Source organism: Nomascus leucogenys, chromosome 6 (genome assembly GCF_006542625.1).
Source record: "Nomascus leucogenys isolate Asia chromosome 6, Asia_NLE_v1, whole genome shotgun sequence".
In the NCBI taxonomy this organism is placed as follows: Eukaryota; Metazoa; Chordata; class Mammalia; order Primates; family Hylobatidae; genus Nomascus; species Nomascus leucogenys.
The window spans coordinates 67,694,516-67,714,444 of NC_044386.1; the positions used below are offsets into that span (position 1 = coordinate 67,694,516).

General features: G+C 42.3%; 1 protein-coding gene across 4 annotated transcripts in view; it reads right to left on the minus strand.

Annotated features, from left to right (window-relative positions):
• The window catches only part of RYR3 (ryanodine receptor 3), a 568,187-nt gene that overhangs the window by 188,864 nt on the left and 359,394 nt on the right, over positions 1-19,929 (minus strand). For all 4 annotated transcript variants that reach the window (XM_030814359.1, XM_030814360.1, XM_030814362.1 and 1 more), the window contains exons 35-38: positions 18,770-19,565; positions 17,977-18,177; positions 12,251-12,353; positions 11,225-11,362 (exon numbers count right to left, since the gene is read on the minus strand). In XM_030814359.1, the coding sequence (XP_030670219.1) occupies positions 11,225-11,362; positions 12,251-12,353; positions 17,977-18,177; positions 18,770-19,565 (1,238 nt within the window). The remainder of the gene's footprint in view (positions 1-11,224; positions 11,363-12,250; positions 12,354-17,976; positions 18,178-18,769; positions 19,566-19,929) is intronic.

Below are 19,929 nucleotides of genomic sequence, written 5' to 3' on the forward strand. Positions count from 1 at the left end.
AGAACTGGCTGCATGTCAACATTAACCCCTGAATAAATTAAAGATGCTGATAACCATCATGCATAATGAATATTACTGGCCACATACATAGCATCCATTTGTCTCTTCTTCCTTCTTAACAGAACCCTGCTTTTGCACAGGTTTCTGCCTCTCCAACTTACAGCCTATGCTCCTCAGGTATGTAAAATGACCCAAACTTATTTCAAAAATAGACCCTGTTGACTTAAGTCAACCAGCATGTTCTATTTTCTAAGTCACACTCTGGTACACGGATTGGCCTGTGACCAAGTTTTTGTAATCAAAAGTGATCTCGGGATCCTTGCTTACAATACCAGGGCAGGATAAACTTTCTCAGTTTTCCCTTGGACACTGTAGTGCATGGATATGAGGCCCAGAACTGCAGCCACCATCTTACTACCAGCTGGAGGGCAAAGCTGGAACAAGAAGCAAGATGACTGCCCGGAGAGTGAGCAGAGCCACTGGATGAACTCAGTCCTTGGCTGGCTCCATTGCTAAACTCACAGGTGTCAGCCAGTGAAATCCGTTAATGGCTGTTCTACCTGAGTTGGGCTTCCTGTTGCTTGTTTGCTGAAAGCATCTGAAAAGATAAATGTGGAGATGAAGTTCTTATGATCTATGCTTTGTATACTCATTTCAGAAGCTGAGGTATACAAACTTCCAAGAACCAGGACATCAAGCTGAGCACTATTTTATTTAATCCTTATATTCCCTAGCCCCCACTCACCAGGATAGGAGCTATTACTCTTCTCATTTTTCATATAGAGAAACTGAAATATACAGAGGTTAAGGAAGTTGCCTAATATTACAATCAATTAGTGAATGTCAGAGCCTGGATTCAAACCCACGCTGCTGGAATCTAAGCACATCTACTTGACCATCTTAGAGCTGTTTACTTTCAATAGCTCCATAAAACTCAGAAAAATAGTCATCTTTATTAATGTTTTAAATTTATATTACTCTGTCTAGATGATGCTCTTTTAATAAACCATAAAATGGATTCAGAAATAAAATCTCCCAAATCATAAAGCTTTAGTTCTTTTTCTGACTCTCAGCTGGGCAGATTACTCATTTTCCCAGAGCCTTGATTTCTTTACCAACAAAATGAAATTAGCAATATAAAATTTATGTTGAAGAAAATGAATATAAGTGTGGTATGGGAACAAGAGCACTGGTCAGGGAATAAGAGTCCTTTGTTCTAGCTCTGGCTATGTGACCTTGGGCAAGTCACCTACCTCTCTGTGTCTTTGTGCACTTCTGTGAAGTAAAGTCACTTGTGGCTTAATATTCCATGATTCTATTTCTATCTGACCCATGGAGCTCTTGAAAGGGTTGTGTCAATTTACTAAAATGGCAAACGAAAGCCTTTGGCTTCATTGGGTTAAATTAATGAGCATCAAGAATTTTACCACCACATTTTAATGCCCTATTTTGATGGTACCCAGCTTGCTTTTCCTAACAGTAAAACCTGAGGATGAAGAAATAAAATCTCAAAATTCCAGTGGTTACTGACTATGGTGAGTAAGTGGCCATTATCAAAGCATCACTGCACATCACTAATCATTTACATCGAGGAGATGAGCTGTGGCAACTTGATGGCCTTTTTGATGTCTGTCCTGATTGCTGGCAGAGAAATGAAGCTTCCTGTGTCAGGGGTCAGGTGATGCAATAACACCCTCTAGATTTAGTTGGGAAGATTTACCGGGGGGAAAACTCATGCCCTCTGTGCTCTGTGCCCTAGAGCTTCCTCTAGGCCGAAAGTCTGGTCTGAATTACAAAGTCGTCAAATATCTACTACTTATTAGCAGAGAAGGTCAGGGAAAAAGTTAAACCCATGGACTTCAAGAGGACTTTTGGAGAATTCATCATGCAAATTTCTCTGTGCTTCCCCAGTGCCTCTCTGGCCCAGGTTGTGCAGTAGGTACCATTTTGGCCTCATTTTGCTAGAGCAAGGATGTTGTTGTGATTACTCAGAATAAAGTTACAAGGCTCTCTGCAGTGAAAGGAAAAACCTGTGAAGACAACCTGGAGCATTGTTCTTGGGTGATAAGAAGAACTGCTGTGTTTATAGCGTGTTATCAGGGCACACAACAGGCACTGGCTATCAGACCCCTCGAGGCACGTGATGGTGTAGGGCTGGCCCCAGGCTCCACAGGAAATAGCAGGACACATCCCGGGTCTGTATTTAATTTTTGGGTATGTACATTTGTATCTTTCTATATTGGCCTCCTTGGCTGAAGAATAAAAGTTCAAACTGCCTTCTAGAACATCCTACCTCTAATTATCATAATGTATTAGTCCATTCTCACACTGCTATAAAGAACTACCTGAGATTGCATAATTTATGAAGAAGAGAGGTTTAATTGACTCACAGTTCTGCAGGCTGTATAGGAAGCATGGCTGGGAGGCCTCAGAAAACTTACAATTGTGGTGGAAGGCAGACAGGAAGCAAGAGCATCTTATCATGGCAGAGCAGGAGAGAGGGAGCGCATATGAACGGGGAAGAACTATACACTTTCAAACAACCAGATCTTGTGGGAACTCTATTACGAGAACAGAACGGGGGAAGCCCCGCCCGCATGATTCAATCATCTCCCACCAGGGCCCTCCTTCAACAAGTGGGGATTACAATTCCACAGGAGATTTGGGTGGGGACACAGAGCCAAACCATACCAAATAATATAGCCAACATTTACTAAGAGCTTCCCGTGTCCGACTCTTAATTACGGTGCCTGAATGATCATTCAATCCTCACCATTACCATGTAAAAACTGACAAGACAGGTGTGCAGGGTTGGAATTTCCCCAACAATGATGGCCCTTCTTAACCCAAGCCTCGCTTTATGGTTTCTTTAGGCAAAGCAATTCTTCAATTGAATGAACAAATCTAAGTTCCTATAAATAGGTGGTAGTGAGTGCTGTCCAGGAGAAGGCGTAGCGGATATGGAGCCTCCTGACTCTATCCATGATTGGCTGTGTATCCCACAAAACTGCCCCAGTCATACTGGCCCACAGAACTTGGCTCTCAGGACAGGCTGTGTCTAGATAGGCTCGTGACAGGTGTGTATTTCTGCTAAATCTGTTTCTAAATTTCCCTCCGTCTGTGGTTTTCTACGTTGGGCAGAGCCTCCATCTCTCTAAGGATGGAGACAAGTGTAGAAGCAAATGCTTCACTCCCAGAACTGCTTCCCTAGCCAGATAGATACCCATATCTGACAGAGGCAGCCCTGCAAGCCACCAGTGAGACTGTGTTTGCAGCCTGATTCTGCCAGTCCTGCTCTAGAGTCCCAAGGGGTTTCATCCATCAGACTAAGATAATTAGCCTGTTTTTGAAATCTGTCAACTAGCCTCATAATCACTTTCTCAATACATGTAGGCGATTAAATGACCGATGATGATGGTGGGGAAAAGAGCACAGTGAGGACAGAGGGCACCTGCTGATGTGTTAGGGAGGGATGCCTCTGAAATAAAGATGAGGCAGAGATGGCACAGCGAAGGACTCAGGGACTTGGGGCCTCTGTCTTCATTCAGCTGGGAAAGTCATCGAATTGCTTTTTAGTTTCAATATAGAGAATAAGTGATTATGAGGCAAGCTACTGGCCATGTACCCTAAACATCCATGCTTCCCTATCCCCTTCTTTCCATCCCCATGGCCCCCTTTCCAGGCATCCCTGCACGGTACTCTGGAAAGAGTGTGGGTCCGGATTGCAATTCAGATCTTGGCCTTTTACTTACTTGTTGCAAGACTTTGTCCAAATTATTTTTCTACCCTCAGGCTTAGTTGCCTAGTGCATAAAATGGGAGTCTAGAGGTCACTATACTTGGTTGCTTGTTGCGAGGATAAAATCAAACGAGGTAAGGTGAAGTGCCAAGGGCAGTACCGGGCACAAAGGAGGTACTCAATTAAGTGTTCGACTTTCTCTCGCCTGAGAACCAAACTCTCTTCCCCATCACTAAAGCACAGGCCACCAAAAGAGAGGGCCTGACACTGATTAATTAAACAGATCACAGAATACTTTTTAAGCATCGATTACTGTGAAGCACCATTCCAGGAGCCCAGTACAATGATTTTTTATGCCTGCTTTGCCACCTGTGAGGTAGGCAAGTTGCTAACCGCCTGGGAGTCCCCGTTTCCTCATCTCTAAGCTGGGATTAATGATATCTGTTTTGTTTGCCATGCAGGGTATCAAGGCAAACCAGACTGTGTGGAAAATCTTCCTGCAACCTCTACGGAGCTAAATAAAAGTAAAGTTCTGCCCCTCTTCCCAAACTTACCCCATCTGCATGTCTATTATGCACCTGACCATCTTTCAGGAAACTATAATGCTCTCTTTAATGCCTTCTTCTTCTTCACATTTCTAATTGGGTGCCAGGATATGGCAACCCTACCTCTAACATGTCTGACACCTCAAAAATACTTTTTGTTGTCACCACCTTTTCTATTGCTGCTGTGACAAATTACCACAAACTTAGTGGCTTAAAACAACAGAAATTTCTGGTCCGATGATTCTATAGATCAGAAGTCTGACCCAGATCTAGACTGAAAGCAAGGTGTGGCAAGGTGCAATCCTTTCTGAAGGTTCTGGGAGACAATCCATTTCCTTGCCTTTTTTCTTTTTTTTTTTTTTTTTTTTTTTTTTTTACCTTCTAGAGGCAGCATACATTTGTTGGCTCATGACCCTTTCCTTCAGGAAATTTAAGCCACATCCCTCTCATGTTGCATATCTCTGGCTCTCTTCTGTCGATCTCTCTCACTCTTGAGAACCCTTGGGATTACTTTGGGTCAACTCCAATAAACCAGATTTCCTGGTTAGCAATCTTAATTCCATCTGCATTTTTTTGGACCATTTAACCTAACATATCCATAGGTTCTAGGAATTGGGATGTGAACATCTTTGGGGTCAATTATCCTGCCTACCATACCAGCCTTATTCAAGTCCTCAGAACCTCTCACCCAGAGCACTGCGATGAAATCCTAATGGATGCCCCTGTTCCCAGTGTCTCCCCGCTGTAGGGAGGGCTATACAAAGCTGGTAAGGGCTAAATCATTAATTAAAAGACTACTGTCTTGCTAAAGCAGTTTGATTTGTGCCTAATATGGCAAGTAATCAACAAACAATAGCCAAAAAATAGTTAAAATTAAGCGCTTACTATATGCCAGACACACATTTAAGCAATTTGCATATATTAACTAATGTAATGCTTATATCAACCCAATGAGGTAAGTATGTATATGCCATGTCCATTTCATAGATGAGAAAACTGAGGCACAGAGAAGCTGTCTCATGCTCAGTCTCCTGGATATCATGAATTCTGGGAGAAGTTAAGAATTTAAGACTAGGCAGCCTAACTCCAGAGCCCTGTGCTCATAACTATCTCAGTATTGTTAAGTAAATTCATAATTTAGTCCTTAAGCCATTTCACAGCCATTGCCTATAGGGGGCAGGATGTTATTACATAAGTGATAAGGATGGGCGTTGAATTCAGGTTGACGAAGTTTTGAAGTTTTATGCCACCTCTGTGTGATTTTGGCAAGTTACTTTGTCTTTACTTCAGTTTCTTCAATTGTAAAATAGAAATAGAATTGTGTATTACAGATTGTTCTCATGAGAATTAAACGAGGTAATATTTATGCAAGTGCTCAAGACAATGCTCAGGATAAAGGGGGTACCACGTAAGTGTTCGCCCCTCCCTCCCCACAATTGGGAGACCAAGTATTACAAAATACACGGGTATAACAAAGAGTAACACTCTAAGCCTGCATACGGTTTAGCTGCTGGATTTTTGAGACAGAATTTTCGCTCTGTCGCCCAGGCCGGACTGCAGTGGCACTATCTCGGCTCACTGCAAGCTGTGCCTCCTGGGTTCACGCCATTCTCCCGCCTCAGCCTCCCCAGTAGCTGGGACTACAGCCGTTGGATTTTGCAAGATGTTCTATATTCTAACACCACTCTTTTTTTTTTTTTCATTCTGACCCATTCTATTCTTTTTATAACTCAGCCAATCTCAACTTGTTGCCATTCCTGTATATGACATGAACTTTGCTGTCCATGGGCCTTTGTTGAAGCAGCTTTTTTTTTTTTCATTAAAAATGCCTTTTCCTTCTTATTTTATCCATCCATCTACATTCTTCACGGACAATTTCCCAATCTCCTCCTCTGGCCACCTACTGTATTTTGTCTGTACTTTTATTACAGTACATCCAACCTCATGATTATTTTGAGTTGCCTAGCCATACCCATTTCCTCCTTTTTCTGAAAGGTCCCTGTTTTATTCTTTTTTATAAGCCTCAAGTGACCAATATTCAGTTGGAGGTCAAAAAGATTTGTGCCATAGAGCTGAGTGTGGAAACAAGTACGACATGTTCCCTGCATTAAGACCTGGTGAGGAAAACAAATACATATACAAATACCTCACATAAGATGGAAAGTCATACATACACTACTAGAAATTCCACAATATGGAAGGGGTAGAGGGAAGAAGAATGAGTTTGAAAGACTTCACAGAGGAGGCGTTTGTGTGTATGTTTAGGGAGAGGCTCTTTGGAGAGAATTTAGAGAAGAGGCTTAGAAATACTGCCTGAGCTCTGCAGATGTACTTACTACTAAGTTATCTTACTTTGCATGTGCGTATTTGTGTTGAGGGGCTGGGATTTATTTTGTATAGATGTTTTCTTCCTCTCAGCACTAAACATGCTACAGCATTTAGCTGGGAGAGAATTTTGGTTTAGGGCTCCTAGGCTGTTTCATGAATAGGCAAGAGGTAACATACGTAAGGGCTTTGGGGCTTGACAGGTTCAAGGTCACCTCCAGTTCTGGTCTTCATTAGAAGAAGAGTGGCAGGGGAGAGCAGGTGCTATTCAAGGCCAAGAATGCCACCTAATCTCTGCGAGAGGTAACATTCTGTGGCAAACAGCACAGGGCTAAAGACAGAAGAGGGATGTTCACCTCCTTCAGAAAGATTCAGTCGTGCCTCACCTATAACTCAGTTCTTAACTGATGCCACCCAAAGCTGAATTGCAATGGGTCATCTCAAGGCGTCTAAGCATAGAGATAAAATGCTAGCATGGAGCTTCCTTCTCCCATGGGGAAAGCATTCAACAAATGGCAGAGATCAAGAATGTACCACATTTTAATCTGTAAAATTTGACAGGTGATTTTTATTTTGTTAATTTTAGAATTTAGCAGAAATACCTGGTCAGCCTCTTCTGGAAGAATAATTCAGTGCCTATATATTTACATTCAAGGAAATGCTGCTTAAACTGCAGCGTTGGAGAAGTACCGCCAGAAGGAACAAGCAAAACATTTTCTAGGGAATTTTCTCGATGGAGATATGAAAAAAAAAAAGTGACAGTATAGTGGCTACTATTGTTAGTTTTTTTTCACTCGTTCATTATCATTTGATCCTTTGATAATACTGTAACAGCTTTCATTAACAATATGGCTTGGAGTTACTTTAGGCAAATCCCTTCACCATTGAACCAGCCAGCAGATTTCAGAATGCGAGTGTCAGGACACCATTGCTCTCTCTTTCCTAGAAAAGTTGTGGCTTCTCTGCAGGTCACTGGCCAACATCAGCTGCTCACAGTGGAGGGACTGCAGGGCGGGCCCACCACTGCCTTATCTGAGAACAATTCAGATCCTTGGTTTGGTGAAATTTTAAATGTTAAAACATTGCATTCTGTTGGGTTCAGATTTCGAGTCACAATAGTGAGATATCTCACAGATGTAGTAGGCAAGATAAAAAAAAGAGTGATTTTAAAAAGCCGTTCCATATGTGTTTGTAGCTCATGGTACATATGCTGGTAAGTTCTTTGGCAAGCCTCATGGTACAGTGGAGAAGCACAGTACAATACAAAGAGACAGAAGACCTGCCTTCAAGCCATAGCTTTACTCACTTTAGGTACCTTGGGCTGGTGACAATCAGACACTCGGACGTTTTTCTGGAACCGGGTAAGGGTAGAAAGAATAAACAAGTACCCCCCTTAATTCTTCTGAGTCCTGCTTCCCCCAACTATACGATGGAGGAATGTAGAAAACTAACAGCAGTAAATGAATATGTGTGGAAGTATTTGGTAAACTGCCAATTCATTGTAGAATGTTTCTAACACTGTCTACACTTTTATTATTTCATCAAATGCAAGGGTAATAGAAATCAGATATGAAATAACGTGAACAAAGTTATCAATAATTTAAAGGATTTTGACCCTTCAGTGCATCTGGTTCTGCAATCAGCAACCTTGTCTCTCTTTGATCATATTGAAAACAATTTATAGGGGTGGTGGTTGTTAAACCACTCTCTAGAATTTATTTTAAAATGCCAGGCTTGAGTGAGGGGATTCATCATGTCTGGAACATTCAGCAGAGAAGCCAAACATGCCTGATCACCTCGACCATTTCGTCTATTTCTGGGATCCCAGGATAGAGCACTGATGACACGAAGCGTGAACCTCTCATAACTCCTCCTGGGGAAGGGAAGAAGCATGAGGTGAAGACACGCAGTCTCATACAGGGCTGGCCTCTCAGGTGTGCGTGTTTTGCCAAGACAGACAGAATGTGGTCTGTGTGCCTGAGGCCTGAGGTAGCGGGGCTGCACACTGCAATCCTTGGTGCCCGAACACCATTCACAGGCGTAGGGGGAGGCTTCACAGAGGCAGGTGACAAGTGACTTCATCTGACTGACTCCATTTACCTCACATGAAATGGTCACCTGGTGGGACCCCCAGCCACGACAAACTCTCTGTTAAAAAGGTGGGAAAGGGCCAGCTGTGGTGGCTCATGCCTGTAATCCCAGCACTTTGGGAGGCTGAGGAGGGCAGACTGCTTGAGGTCAAAAGTTCGAGACCAGCCTGGCCAACATGATGAAACCCTGTCTCTACTAAAAATACAAAAATTAGCCAGACATGGTGGCGCATGCCTGTAATCCCAGCTACTCGGGAGGCTGAGGCATGAGAATTGCTTGAACCGTGACATGGAGGTTGCCGTGAGTGGAGATCACACCACTGCACTCCAGCCTGGATGACAGAGCAAGACCCTGTTTCAGGAAAAAAAAAAAAAAAAGAAAAGAAAAAGAAGGTGGGAAAGGAACATCCACTTTCAAAAGAGACTCTCAGCAGGTGATATAGGAGACATATGGGTAACTCAGCCTATTTTCAGTTCTCCTTTGGCGGTAACCACAAAGGGAGTCTAAATTCACGTTTCTGTGGCTTCAGAGTGCTGCTGGCACGTCCTCAAAAAAGACCCGCCCTTTCCAGAGTGCCTGACTGAACTACCCTATCAAGGGTTGCCAGTGCCAAGTCCCCCATACACTCTTCCAGAGGTTTCAATACTTCTGCTGACAAATGGTGAGATTTGTTCCCTTCAGAGATATTCTGACAAAGATAAAAGGTCGATATAAAGGGCAGTAAGATGTATGAACCCCAAAGTAGTGTTTTCAGACAAACCGATCCTATCTTGACAGTTAATTGCTCTAGTCTATGATTTGAAAGTGTGTTCCAAGATGGATAGGAATAGGAAACAAGATAAAAAGCAACGATATTAAACCTGAGAAATTCCTTCTTCTTTAGACAAATGATAAATTTGCTGAATCTGTACCAAGGAGCAGACTGATTATATATAATACTCAGACAAGACAATCTTCCTCTTGAAATTTCATGTCTTAGAGACAGTCAGCCCTGCAGAACAAGTTATAATCTTGTTTCATCATGGGTCAAAATGGTAGGAGTCATCTATAGTACAAGGATTAGAGAGATAAATCTGGACAAAGCTCGGCATTGTTGAAAAATAGGAAGTCCAGAATCTACAATGAACTCAGACAAATTTACAAGAAAAAAACAAACAACCCCATCAAAAAGTGGGCGAAGGACATGAACAGACACTTCTCAAAAGAAGACATTTATGCAGCCAAAAAACACATGAAAAAATGCTCATCATCACTGGCCATCACAGAAATGCAAATCAAAACCACAATGAGATACCATCTCACACCAGTTAGAATGGCCATGATTAAAAAGTCAGGAAACAACAGGTGCTGGAGAGGATGTGGAGAAATAGGAACACTTTTACACTGTTGGTGGGACTGTAAACTAGTTCAACCATTGTGGAAGTCAGTGTGGCGATTCCTCAGGGATCTAGAACTAGAAATACCATTTGACCCAGCCATCCCATTACTGGGTATATACCCAAAGGACTATAAATCATGCTGCTATAAAGACACATGCACACGTATGTTTATTGCGGCACTATTCACAATAGCAAAGAGTTGGAACCAACCCAAATGTCCAACAACGATAGACTGGATTAAGAAAATGTGGCACATATACACCATGGAATACTATGCAGCCATAAAAAATGATGAGTTCATGTCCTTTGTAGGGACATGGATGAAACTGGAAAACATCGTTCTCAGTAAACTATCGCAAGGACAAAAAACCAAACACCGCATGTTCTCACTCATAGGTGGGAATTGAACAATGAGAACTCATGGACACAGGAAGGGGAACATCACACTCCGGGGACTGTTGTGGGGTTGGGGGAGGGGGGAGGGACAGCATTAGGAGATATACCTAATGCTAAATGACGAGTTAATGGGTGCAGCAAAACAACATGGCACATGGATACATATGTAACAAACCTGCACATTGTGCACATGTACCCTAGAACCTAAAGTAGAATAATAAAAAAAAAGAAAAATATGAAGTCAAAGTTTCTAAGATGGTACATTTTCAAAAATCATACCCCAAAACCAAAAACGACCCCTCCCAAACTCATATCCTATTTCCTTTACGAACTCTCTTATATTATTATTTTATTTCCTCTCTGGGGCAATTTTCAATGCTAAGGAACCACAAAGGGAAGTGACAGAAACAATAATCATTAACAATAATGGTTAAAAGAGGAAGACTATGGAAACCTAAAAGAAGAACAGACATGTATTTACAGGCACCACTAAGTAGAACACGACAGCAAGAACAGACACCAAGCAATCCATCTCAGGTTTCAGGACAGTCTGAAAGTAAGCTTCTTCAACCAGAAGAAAGGCAGAACCCAAAATACATAACAGAACCACCAGCAATTATAACATACTGCCCAGATGCTTTCTTTGAAGTTAAGCAGCCTCTATCTATCTTACAGTATTTGTTTAAAAAAACAGTTACCTTAATTAAGTCTTAGAAGAGCACACTGTCATTTAAAGGCAATGTCACTTACTGGGGCATCTCTCCTCCTCCTCCGTCGGCTGCTCCTTCTCTGGCTTGGGTGGGCCTTTGATTTTGTAAACCAAGGCACAGAGTTTTCCTGTCCAGGAGGTGTCCTCCTCCTCCTCTTCCTCTTCTTCCAAAGGAACCCCTAGCAAGCCACAGAACAGGGTGAAAATCCAAAGCAGTACATGAAACCATCATAGTGTCAGAAAGAACATTTAAAAAACTGCTTCCTATCCTTCTGGAACTTTCTAAAGATACTACAAGCAATCTCTCGTAAATATTTACCTATCTTATAGCTTTTGAAAAAAAAAAAAGATTGATTTCCTATTTATCAGAACATCAAGTAAGTTTAATCCTAAAACAGGTGTTTTGAATCTGTACCCCCAAAACCTCCAAAAGAGTGTATGGGGGATTACATACACTCTTATAGTGTTGAAACCTCTGGAAGAATGTTTGGCGGATATGGCCCTAGAGTCTGTAGAAGGAGTTAACATTGAGTTATTTCAAATGAAAAGCTTGTCAATTACCCATATATTATTAAATCTACCCATGTACAAGCCACACAAATGCTGAGAGCGGCTTGAAACCAGTAGGTACGTATCCAAGTAGAGATTGCTGGCTGAGAAGCCTTAAGGGCAGAAGTTACCCCCCCCCCCCTCCCCCACACACACACACACAAAAGCAAAGGGATCAGAATCTTGTCTCACCTGGAAGCTGAGAGTCCCAACTAACTTTAAGCAAATTAGGTGAGGTTTATATAAGGATCAGTTATCTTCATTCTTTTGCTAGAAACCCTGTTTCCTCTCTATAGCTCAGCACAGGTTCCTCTAGGCAGAAGGAATTTTGGTCATATATTCTGCCAGGGTTACTTCCTGCATCTTTTCTGACACAAGTAGTTAGGATAGAGTCACGTCTTGAAAGACAGTATTACAATTTTAAATACAAAAATAACTTCCCAACCTCCCACTAGCTTTCTAATGAAGGAATCCACAACAGACTTTTCTTGGACAAAGCCTTTCTCTGGGCAGCTCACCACAGTGAAGGAGAAGGTCCTCGTGGAAATCATAGAGCTCCTCCCGAATCTCCTCTGGGCACGGGCAGTTCTCTCCCAGTTGAAAGTTAAGAAGCATGTTGATCTTTGAGAGGCAAGAGAAGAATAGCTAGTTGGTTCTCAATGTTGGCCACGGCAACTCAGATCCTGCCTTAGACAGACACTTACATTCTTTGCAAATTTATTTTGCTTAGTGATTTTTTTTTTTTTTTTTTGGTAAAAGTGGCCAATATTTAAAAGTAGCTTTCACCTTTTTCTGATTATAAAAGTAAAGTATTAATTGTATAACATTTGGAAAATATCTAAATAAGAAAATTTACTGTGATTCCACCACCCCGAGATAACTACTGTTAATATTTTAGCTAATGTCTTCCTGACATTATATAGGTATACACACAGAATGGGATCACATTCCAGATACACTTTTTAAAAACCAGAGTTTTCCACTTAATGCTACTTGAACATTTTCTTATTTTCTTAATCCAATTTTTAATAGGTTCATTGTAATTATACAGAAGAATTATAATTTATGTAAAATTAACTCTGTTATGACATATTTGTTTCTATTATTTGTCCTTATAAAGCTGGTTTGAGTTTCCTTTAAAATAATTTTTGTTCGTGTCTCTGCTTATTTTCTTAGAATAAACTCCCGGAAGCAAAATGACTAGAGCAACAGGTTTGCATATTTTAATTTTTTTATATGAATTTACAAATTGCCCTTCAGAAAGCTTACAATTTGCATTATTAACAAATTTATACAAGTGTGTATTACTATGCCATCTTCATTATAGTAATGAGAGTTAACACATTTTCAAATATTTTCAATTGAATAGGTGAAAAATGTCCTATCCCTGTTGCTTTAATTTATGCTTAATTGGTGAGGTTGAAATTTTTTTCATACATAAAGATTAATTTTATTTTGTATTTTATAAATTTCCCATCCATGTTTTTCCTGTATTTTTCTACTGGGTAATTATCTTTAAAAAATTTGCCCTTGAGTGCTTTGCACACCTCTAGATTTTTAACTTTTTATATACTTTTATACTCTAAATGTATTGCCCAGTTTTTGGTCAGCTTTTAATTTTGTCTACAAGTTTTTTTTTTTTTGAGACAGAGTCTCGCTTTGTCGCCCAGGCTGGAGTGCAGTGGCACAATCCCGGCTCACTGCAAGCTCTGCCTCCTGGGTTCACGCCATTCTCCTGCCTCAGCCTCCCAAGTAGCTGGGACCACAGGTGCCCACCACCACACCCGGCTGTTTTTTTTTTTTTTTTGTATTTTTAGTAGAGACGGGGTTTCACGCCGATCTATCATTCTTTTTAGTTTTTGTCTCGGGGATTTTTTTTTTTTCTTCAAGACTGAGTTTGCTTTGTTGCCTAGGCTGGAAGGCAATGGCGTGATCTTGGCTCGCTGCAACCTCCACCACCTGGGTTAAAGTGATTCTCCTGCCTCAGGGTGCCGAGTAGCTGGGATTACAGGCGTGCACCACTGCACCTGGCTAATTTCTTGTATTTTTAGTACACATGGGTTTTCACCATGTTGGCCAGGCTGATCTAGAACTCCTGACCTCGTGATCCACCTGCCTTGACCTCCCAAAGTGCTGGGATTACAGGCATGAGCCACCGTGCCCGGCCTGACTCAGGGATTTTTAGTAGTTTTTGTGCTACGGACCCCTCTGACAGTCTGGTGAAACCCATGGATTGCTTCTCTGATTAATATTTTAAATGCACAAAATAAAATACATAGGACTACAAAGAGAAATAATTATATTGCAATACAGGTATCAAAACTATAAAAACCAAATTTGTGATGTAGTAACATATGTACTTATTAACTCATTAGAGAAAATGATCTAGTGGCAGGTCTTATATCCACTGTGGTCTTGAAGTAGTAAGGAATGAAAATGATCTTTCTAGATACCGTAAGCACTGTAATGTGATATGAAAAAGTGTGCAATTTTGGTTGGTGTCAAAGTCAGGTACTTGTTTTGCTGCCAATATTAAAATAAGAAAAGAAATGCTATCAGAGATCAGTGAAAATAAAGCTGTCATTCATTTTTCCACTCAGGTTCCTGGATCTCTGAATTCTGCCTACAGGGCCCCGACCCCAGGTCACTGAACACCTGGAGTGACAGAAGAAATAACCAGAGGTAAACATTTTGCTGCCTCAGCCAGGATAACCCAAACTCCTTTTGTTTAGGATTTCCAGGTTGGAAAAATTTGCAATCTCTTATTAAATCATGAACCTTATGTAGCATTTTTGGGAGGAACTCTACGCAAAGCTCTTACTGCAAACCATATTTTGCAAGTAGGTAGAGGTATTGTTTGTAAGAAAAAATATCCACAAAACAGGCGAGGTCACGTTTGTGGTTTTTCTGTGAGGTTAAATTACGGTAATTATATTAACAACATATGCTGATTTGTTGTCGATTAAATAAAAATAAGATTTGAAGATCTGGTTTCTGAGTTAGAAAACTAATTTCTTTACTAAAAGATCTTTCCTTTGGCAGAACATTTAGGAAGCAGGGGCTTCCCTGCCTGTAGGACATACAACAGAAAGCTGGGTTGAGCTGAATTTTCCACTGCAGGTCATGCCCTTTAATAACATTCTCTTGGAAGTGAAAGGCCAGCTGGCTGTGCTTGGCTAACTTGCCAGCAACCCTTGGACTAATCTCAGTTTTACCTTCTTTTGTACTTAGTTATATCCCCCATTTTCTTTCATCTCCTTGAATACTCTCTGGATATAGGGCTTAAAAATCTATTTTCTCTTCAAAGGTTGTAGAAGGATATCACTGTTTTAAAATTGTAATTTTCAGGCATCCTATTTTCTAAGTGATTTTGCATTGCTATTCTCTGAAATTGATCTAAATCCACCATATCCTTTGATGACATTAAATCTTCCTAATATTGATAACTCTACGGGTAGGTGCCCTATAGAAGTGAATACTCTGAGAGGGATGGCAGGGGGACAGCTGAATCTCATAGTGGTAAGTGTCCCTTCTTTCATTTTTATTCCCAGACCAGCAGTATCAGCATTACCTGAAAAACTTGCTAAAAATGCAAATGCTTAGGCCTCACCCTAGACCCACCGTATTAGAAACCCTAGGAGTGAGGCTGGGCACAGTGGCTCACGCCTGTAATCCCAGCACTTTGGGAAGCTGAGGCAGGTGGAGCTTGAGGTCAGGAGTTCGAGACGAGCCTGCCCAATATGGGGAAACCTGCCCCTCTACTAAAAATACAAAAATTAGCTGGTCATGGTGGTGCATGCCTGTAGTCCCAGCTACTTGGGAGGCTGAGGCATGAGAATCACTTGAACCCGGGAAGCAGAGGTTGCAGTAAGCTGAGATGCCACTGCATCCCAGCCTGCATGACAGAGTGAGACTCTATCGCAAAAAAGAAACTCTAGGGGTGAAACCAAGCAATCTGTGTTTTATTAAGCCCTTTAGATGATTCTGATGCTTGCTCAAGAATCACTGGTCTAATACATTAGTGAAGAATTTCTTGAGTTACAGACTTCTGAAATGAGTCTGAAATGATTGATCAGAGGATTGTTTAGAATACTAAAGGATGGTACATACGCATCATCCCTTTGCTGGATGTAAAATGAGAAAGTCTTTTGGATCGACTGGAAAATATTATTTGCACTGTGCCAAATGCACAGGTATGCTGTTTTGTCAGGAATTACTCTTGAAGGCTTTACGAATGTTGTCAAGCTGCTTTTAGACTGGTAGTGGATCTAAATGGCAGCCCAAGAGACAGTAGAAGGTATGGAGGCAGAATGGGGAAAGGAAGTGTGTTAGCAAACCTTATCCTTCCCAAGATCTGGAACCATGAGCAGCTATATCCACGAGGACAGTGTTGGGTGGGCAACCCCAGTCTTGGCTGGGAGAAAGAGATGCCAGAAAACATGTGTAAACTCCACTCATTGGGTCACTGATGGAAGGTCACAGAGCCTGTCATGAAGCAATCGCAAATATCTCCAAAAATAAAAGTAATAGTAGCTCGCTCAGTACTTACAGAATGCTTACTCTGTGATAGGCATCACACAAAGCAATCTAAATGGGATCCTTGCAAGAACCCTGGGAGGGAGATGCAAAAATTATCCACATTTTGCAGCTAAAGAAACAGATACAGAAAGGTCATGTGGAAGACCACACAGCGAGCAATGGGGGAGCCAGTTTGGGAACCCACAGCCTGAGGCCAACACATGTTACCATCACCATGTCATTCTGTCTTCTGTAATTCACAAATACATACGAAAGAGCCAGAATTTGCCCAGTGAAATAGGGAACATTCAGATCTATTGCCAGTCTAAAAGCAGCCTGACAACATTTGTAAAGCCTTCAGGAGTAATTCTTGGGAAAATAGCACACTTGTGCATTTTGTGTGGTGCAAATGATCTGTTCCAGTCAATCCAAAGGGCTTTCTCATTTTGCAAAGGGATGATAAGCTTTACCCGCTCATTAGCCAGGCTGGTATCATTCAAGAGAGTCTTTTGAAAGCCAAGATATGTCATTCATTTGTAAGCCAATATAAATATCTACGTTTTAAAATAGGTTAGGAAAGTAATTGGATGGAATTGTAGTTCTGCCATTAACGTACAATGGTGGTAACTATATTGACAACACTTCATGGACAGGCTGCTTGTTTTATATACATGTATATATGCTTACTCTATGACAGGCGTCATGCTAAGCAATCTAAACAAATTATCTCATGTGATCCTTGCAAGAACCCTGGGGAGGAGATGCAAAAATTACCTACATTTTGCATCTCCCTCCCAGATGTATATATACATACACACATACATATACACACACACACACACACACACACACACACACACACACACACATCTATTTATCTATCTATCTGTCTATCATCTATCTATATGTATAAATACAATCCAAAGATCTGGTTTCAAAACAAAAACTACTTCCTTCACTGAAAGATTTATCTTTTCTTTTGAACACTTAGGGAGCAGTGGCCAACCCATCTGCAAGGTCTAAGTGAGCTGCTGAGTAGCGGGGAAAATGGAAACTCTTACTCTACGAGATGTGCCTCCCTCATTTAGAAATTTCTCACTAGGATCTTGACTCTTCTTAAAGAAGCCCTTCCCATCGGGGTAAGGCTAACCCCAAGGTGGGTACTGTAAAGAATGAATACAACAAATCACAAAGATGACTCACTCACTGAGTCCCCTTCTCCAGGCTCCATGGAGCTGGGGAGGCTTTGTGAGAGAGTCGTGCCACTGGCGAGGAGGTTTAGACGCATTAGACGAAGAAGACTGTGTGCCAACTCTCATAAGTAGGGGCAGGTTGACCCTATTCTGTTGGTATCTGATAGACGGGTAGCGACTTCCAGAAGGGTTGGCAGAAATCCTTCTGAGTGGTGTATCCTTGCTGAGGAGACAATTGAATCCCAACAGTGGTCTGGTCTTTGAATCAGTAATGGAGGCATTGGAGAGGGTTAAAGAAGGGAGAAAGCCATGCCACATGTGCAGTTTAGAAAGGGGTATTTTCCTACCCAAGAGAATTGGCACATATTCCTTAGCTTTCAGGACTAGGCCTGTCTCCTGGTATTGAAGTGGGTCTTTTCATCTTCCATAGCTCTTGAGGCTGCCCCAGAGACCACAGAGGTTTCATGTGCCCTGTTCCATAGGTCTCAAGTTCTTCCATAGGAACTGGATGGAGGCTCAGGAAGGACCCTCACCTGCTCCTGTGGGGGTGAGCGGAACTCCTTGGTCTTGCGGGCAGTCAGGGCCGCAGACATGTTCAGGGCCTGCATGAGCTCATTGTAGCGGAACTTCTGATTTGCCTGCAGCTTGGAGACATAAATGTCACCAAATGCCACAATGGCCTCCACTCGGTGCTGCAGCTCACAGTCGCAGAGATAGCTGAGGAGCTCACACATCTGCAATGAAAGTATTATATATATAACACTTTGTGTCCATTGGTGAGGCCGCTAGCATCCCCATTTTATAGACAGTAGCACTGATACTTAGACAAAGTAAATTGCCACACAGTAGCCATAGAGCTGTTACTCATATCTTCACCATTAAGGTGAAGGCAATGACAGAAAACAGCTCACTAAAGACACAAGAAATCTGCCTGTGGAGGGAGAGAATGACATTTCTAAGAAAATATTTTCCCAGGAAGCTGAGTAGAAAAACCAGCTCCAGATCATGCATGTGAGTGCTGCCTCCCTTTCTGAAATTTTCCAGTCCTGGAGGATGGAAAGTAGAGATGTTTGTCCTTCTCTCCATCTTTCATTGTTTTTTGTACTATTTTTCTGGAATGAGTTGTTTTGGATTGTTATTATTACCAATCTTATCACTGTTAGAACTTACTCAACAACAAGCACCACAATCATCAAGCACTCTTGGCCAGTCACTATGCCGCGCACTTGACACAACTTACCTCTTTTAATCCTCAGTGTGTTCCTGATATTTTTATCAAAGCAGAAGATCTATTAACCTGCCTCCACTTAACCACCTGCAGCTTACCTGCAGCTTGACGGACTCGGGTAACCGAGTCTGCAACAAGCCTTTGACAGGAGCCTCCTTGCCGGCCTTCTCCCCAGCCTCCACGGCCTTCTCCTCCACCTGGGACACATCCTCCTTTTCTGCTCCCTCCTCTGTCCCCGCACTATGCTCCCCAAACACAGAGGGATCAATCAGGAGGAGGATCTGCCGAACATCATCATCATCAAACACGCCCATGACCAGCAGGGTTCCAATGAGTTTCAGCACAGGCACAAACTGGAACTCCACAGACCCCCCTACAGGGTCTCGGATGTGGGCCCCGCTGCACTGCACGGCCTCTGTCAGCATACTCAGAGCCTTCGTCCTGAGACTCTCCAAGGGAATCTCAGGGCTCTGCTTTTGGTGATCCTCACCAGTCACAACAAAGCAAGGGGTGGAGAACCTGAACCCTGGCTTGAGACATGTTCTCAGGCCCACCCCAGGCAGTCCATGCCTCTTGGACTCGTCCGGGAAGAGGCGGATATTCCTGGTGGTGCTGGTAATGGGGATGATGTACTCGTTCTTCATCATCAGCTTCCTCTCCTTGGCGTTGGCCAGGTGGATGCTGATGAGCAGGTCATAGAAACCAGATCGAAGGAGGCCGGGGAGGTACTTGTTGTCAATGGCATAGAAGAGCTGGGAGAGGTCCACGTGGCTGCACAGGGCGTAGGCCACGCGGCTGTTTCCCAGGGCGCACACCGCGCTGTAGAGCCTCAGCGTGTGGTAATGGAACCGCATCAGGTCCTCCTGCTCACAGAGCTCCAGGATATCCACACACCTGAGGAGAGGACAAGCAATCAGCCACACCAGGGGGAGAAGAACCCACCAGAATCCAGCGATTTCACCCAGCCCAACAAAGGCAGAGTGGGTGGAAGGATGGAGGGGTCTCTGCCACAGTTTCTCTTACGGTTTATCATGCCTCTCTCGGCTCTGGTCCATATTCCAGTTCCCAGTACTCCACTATATTTAACTACAAGGCTCTCAAAAGCCTGCAAGACACTGGTTTACCAATCTGAAAGTCCTCATTATTAGGAAAAAATCCGAAATTCCCAAACAGAAAACATTCACATATATGAGAGCGATGACTTGGTCATCTTACTTGTAGGATCAAGCAGATCTTGCATTTCCCTGTGTAAAATCTC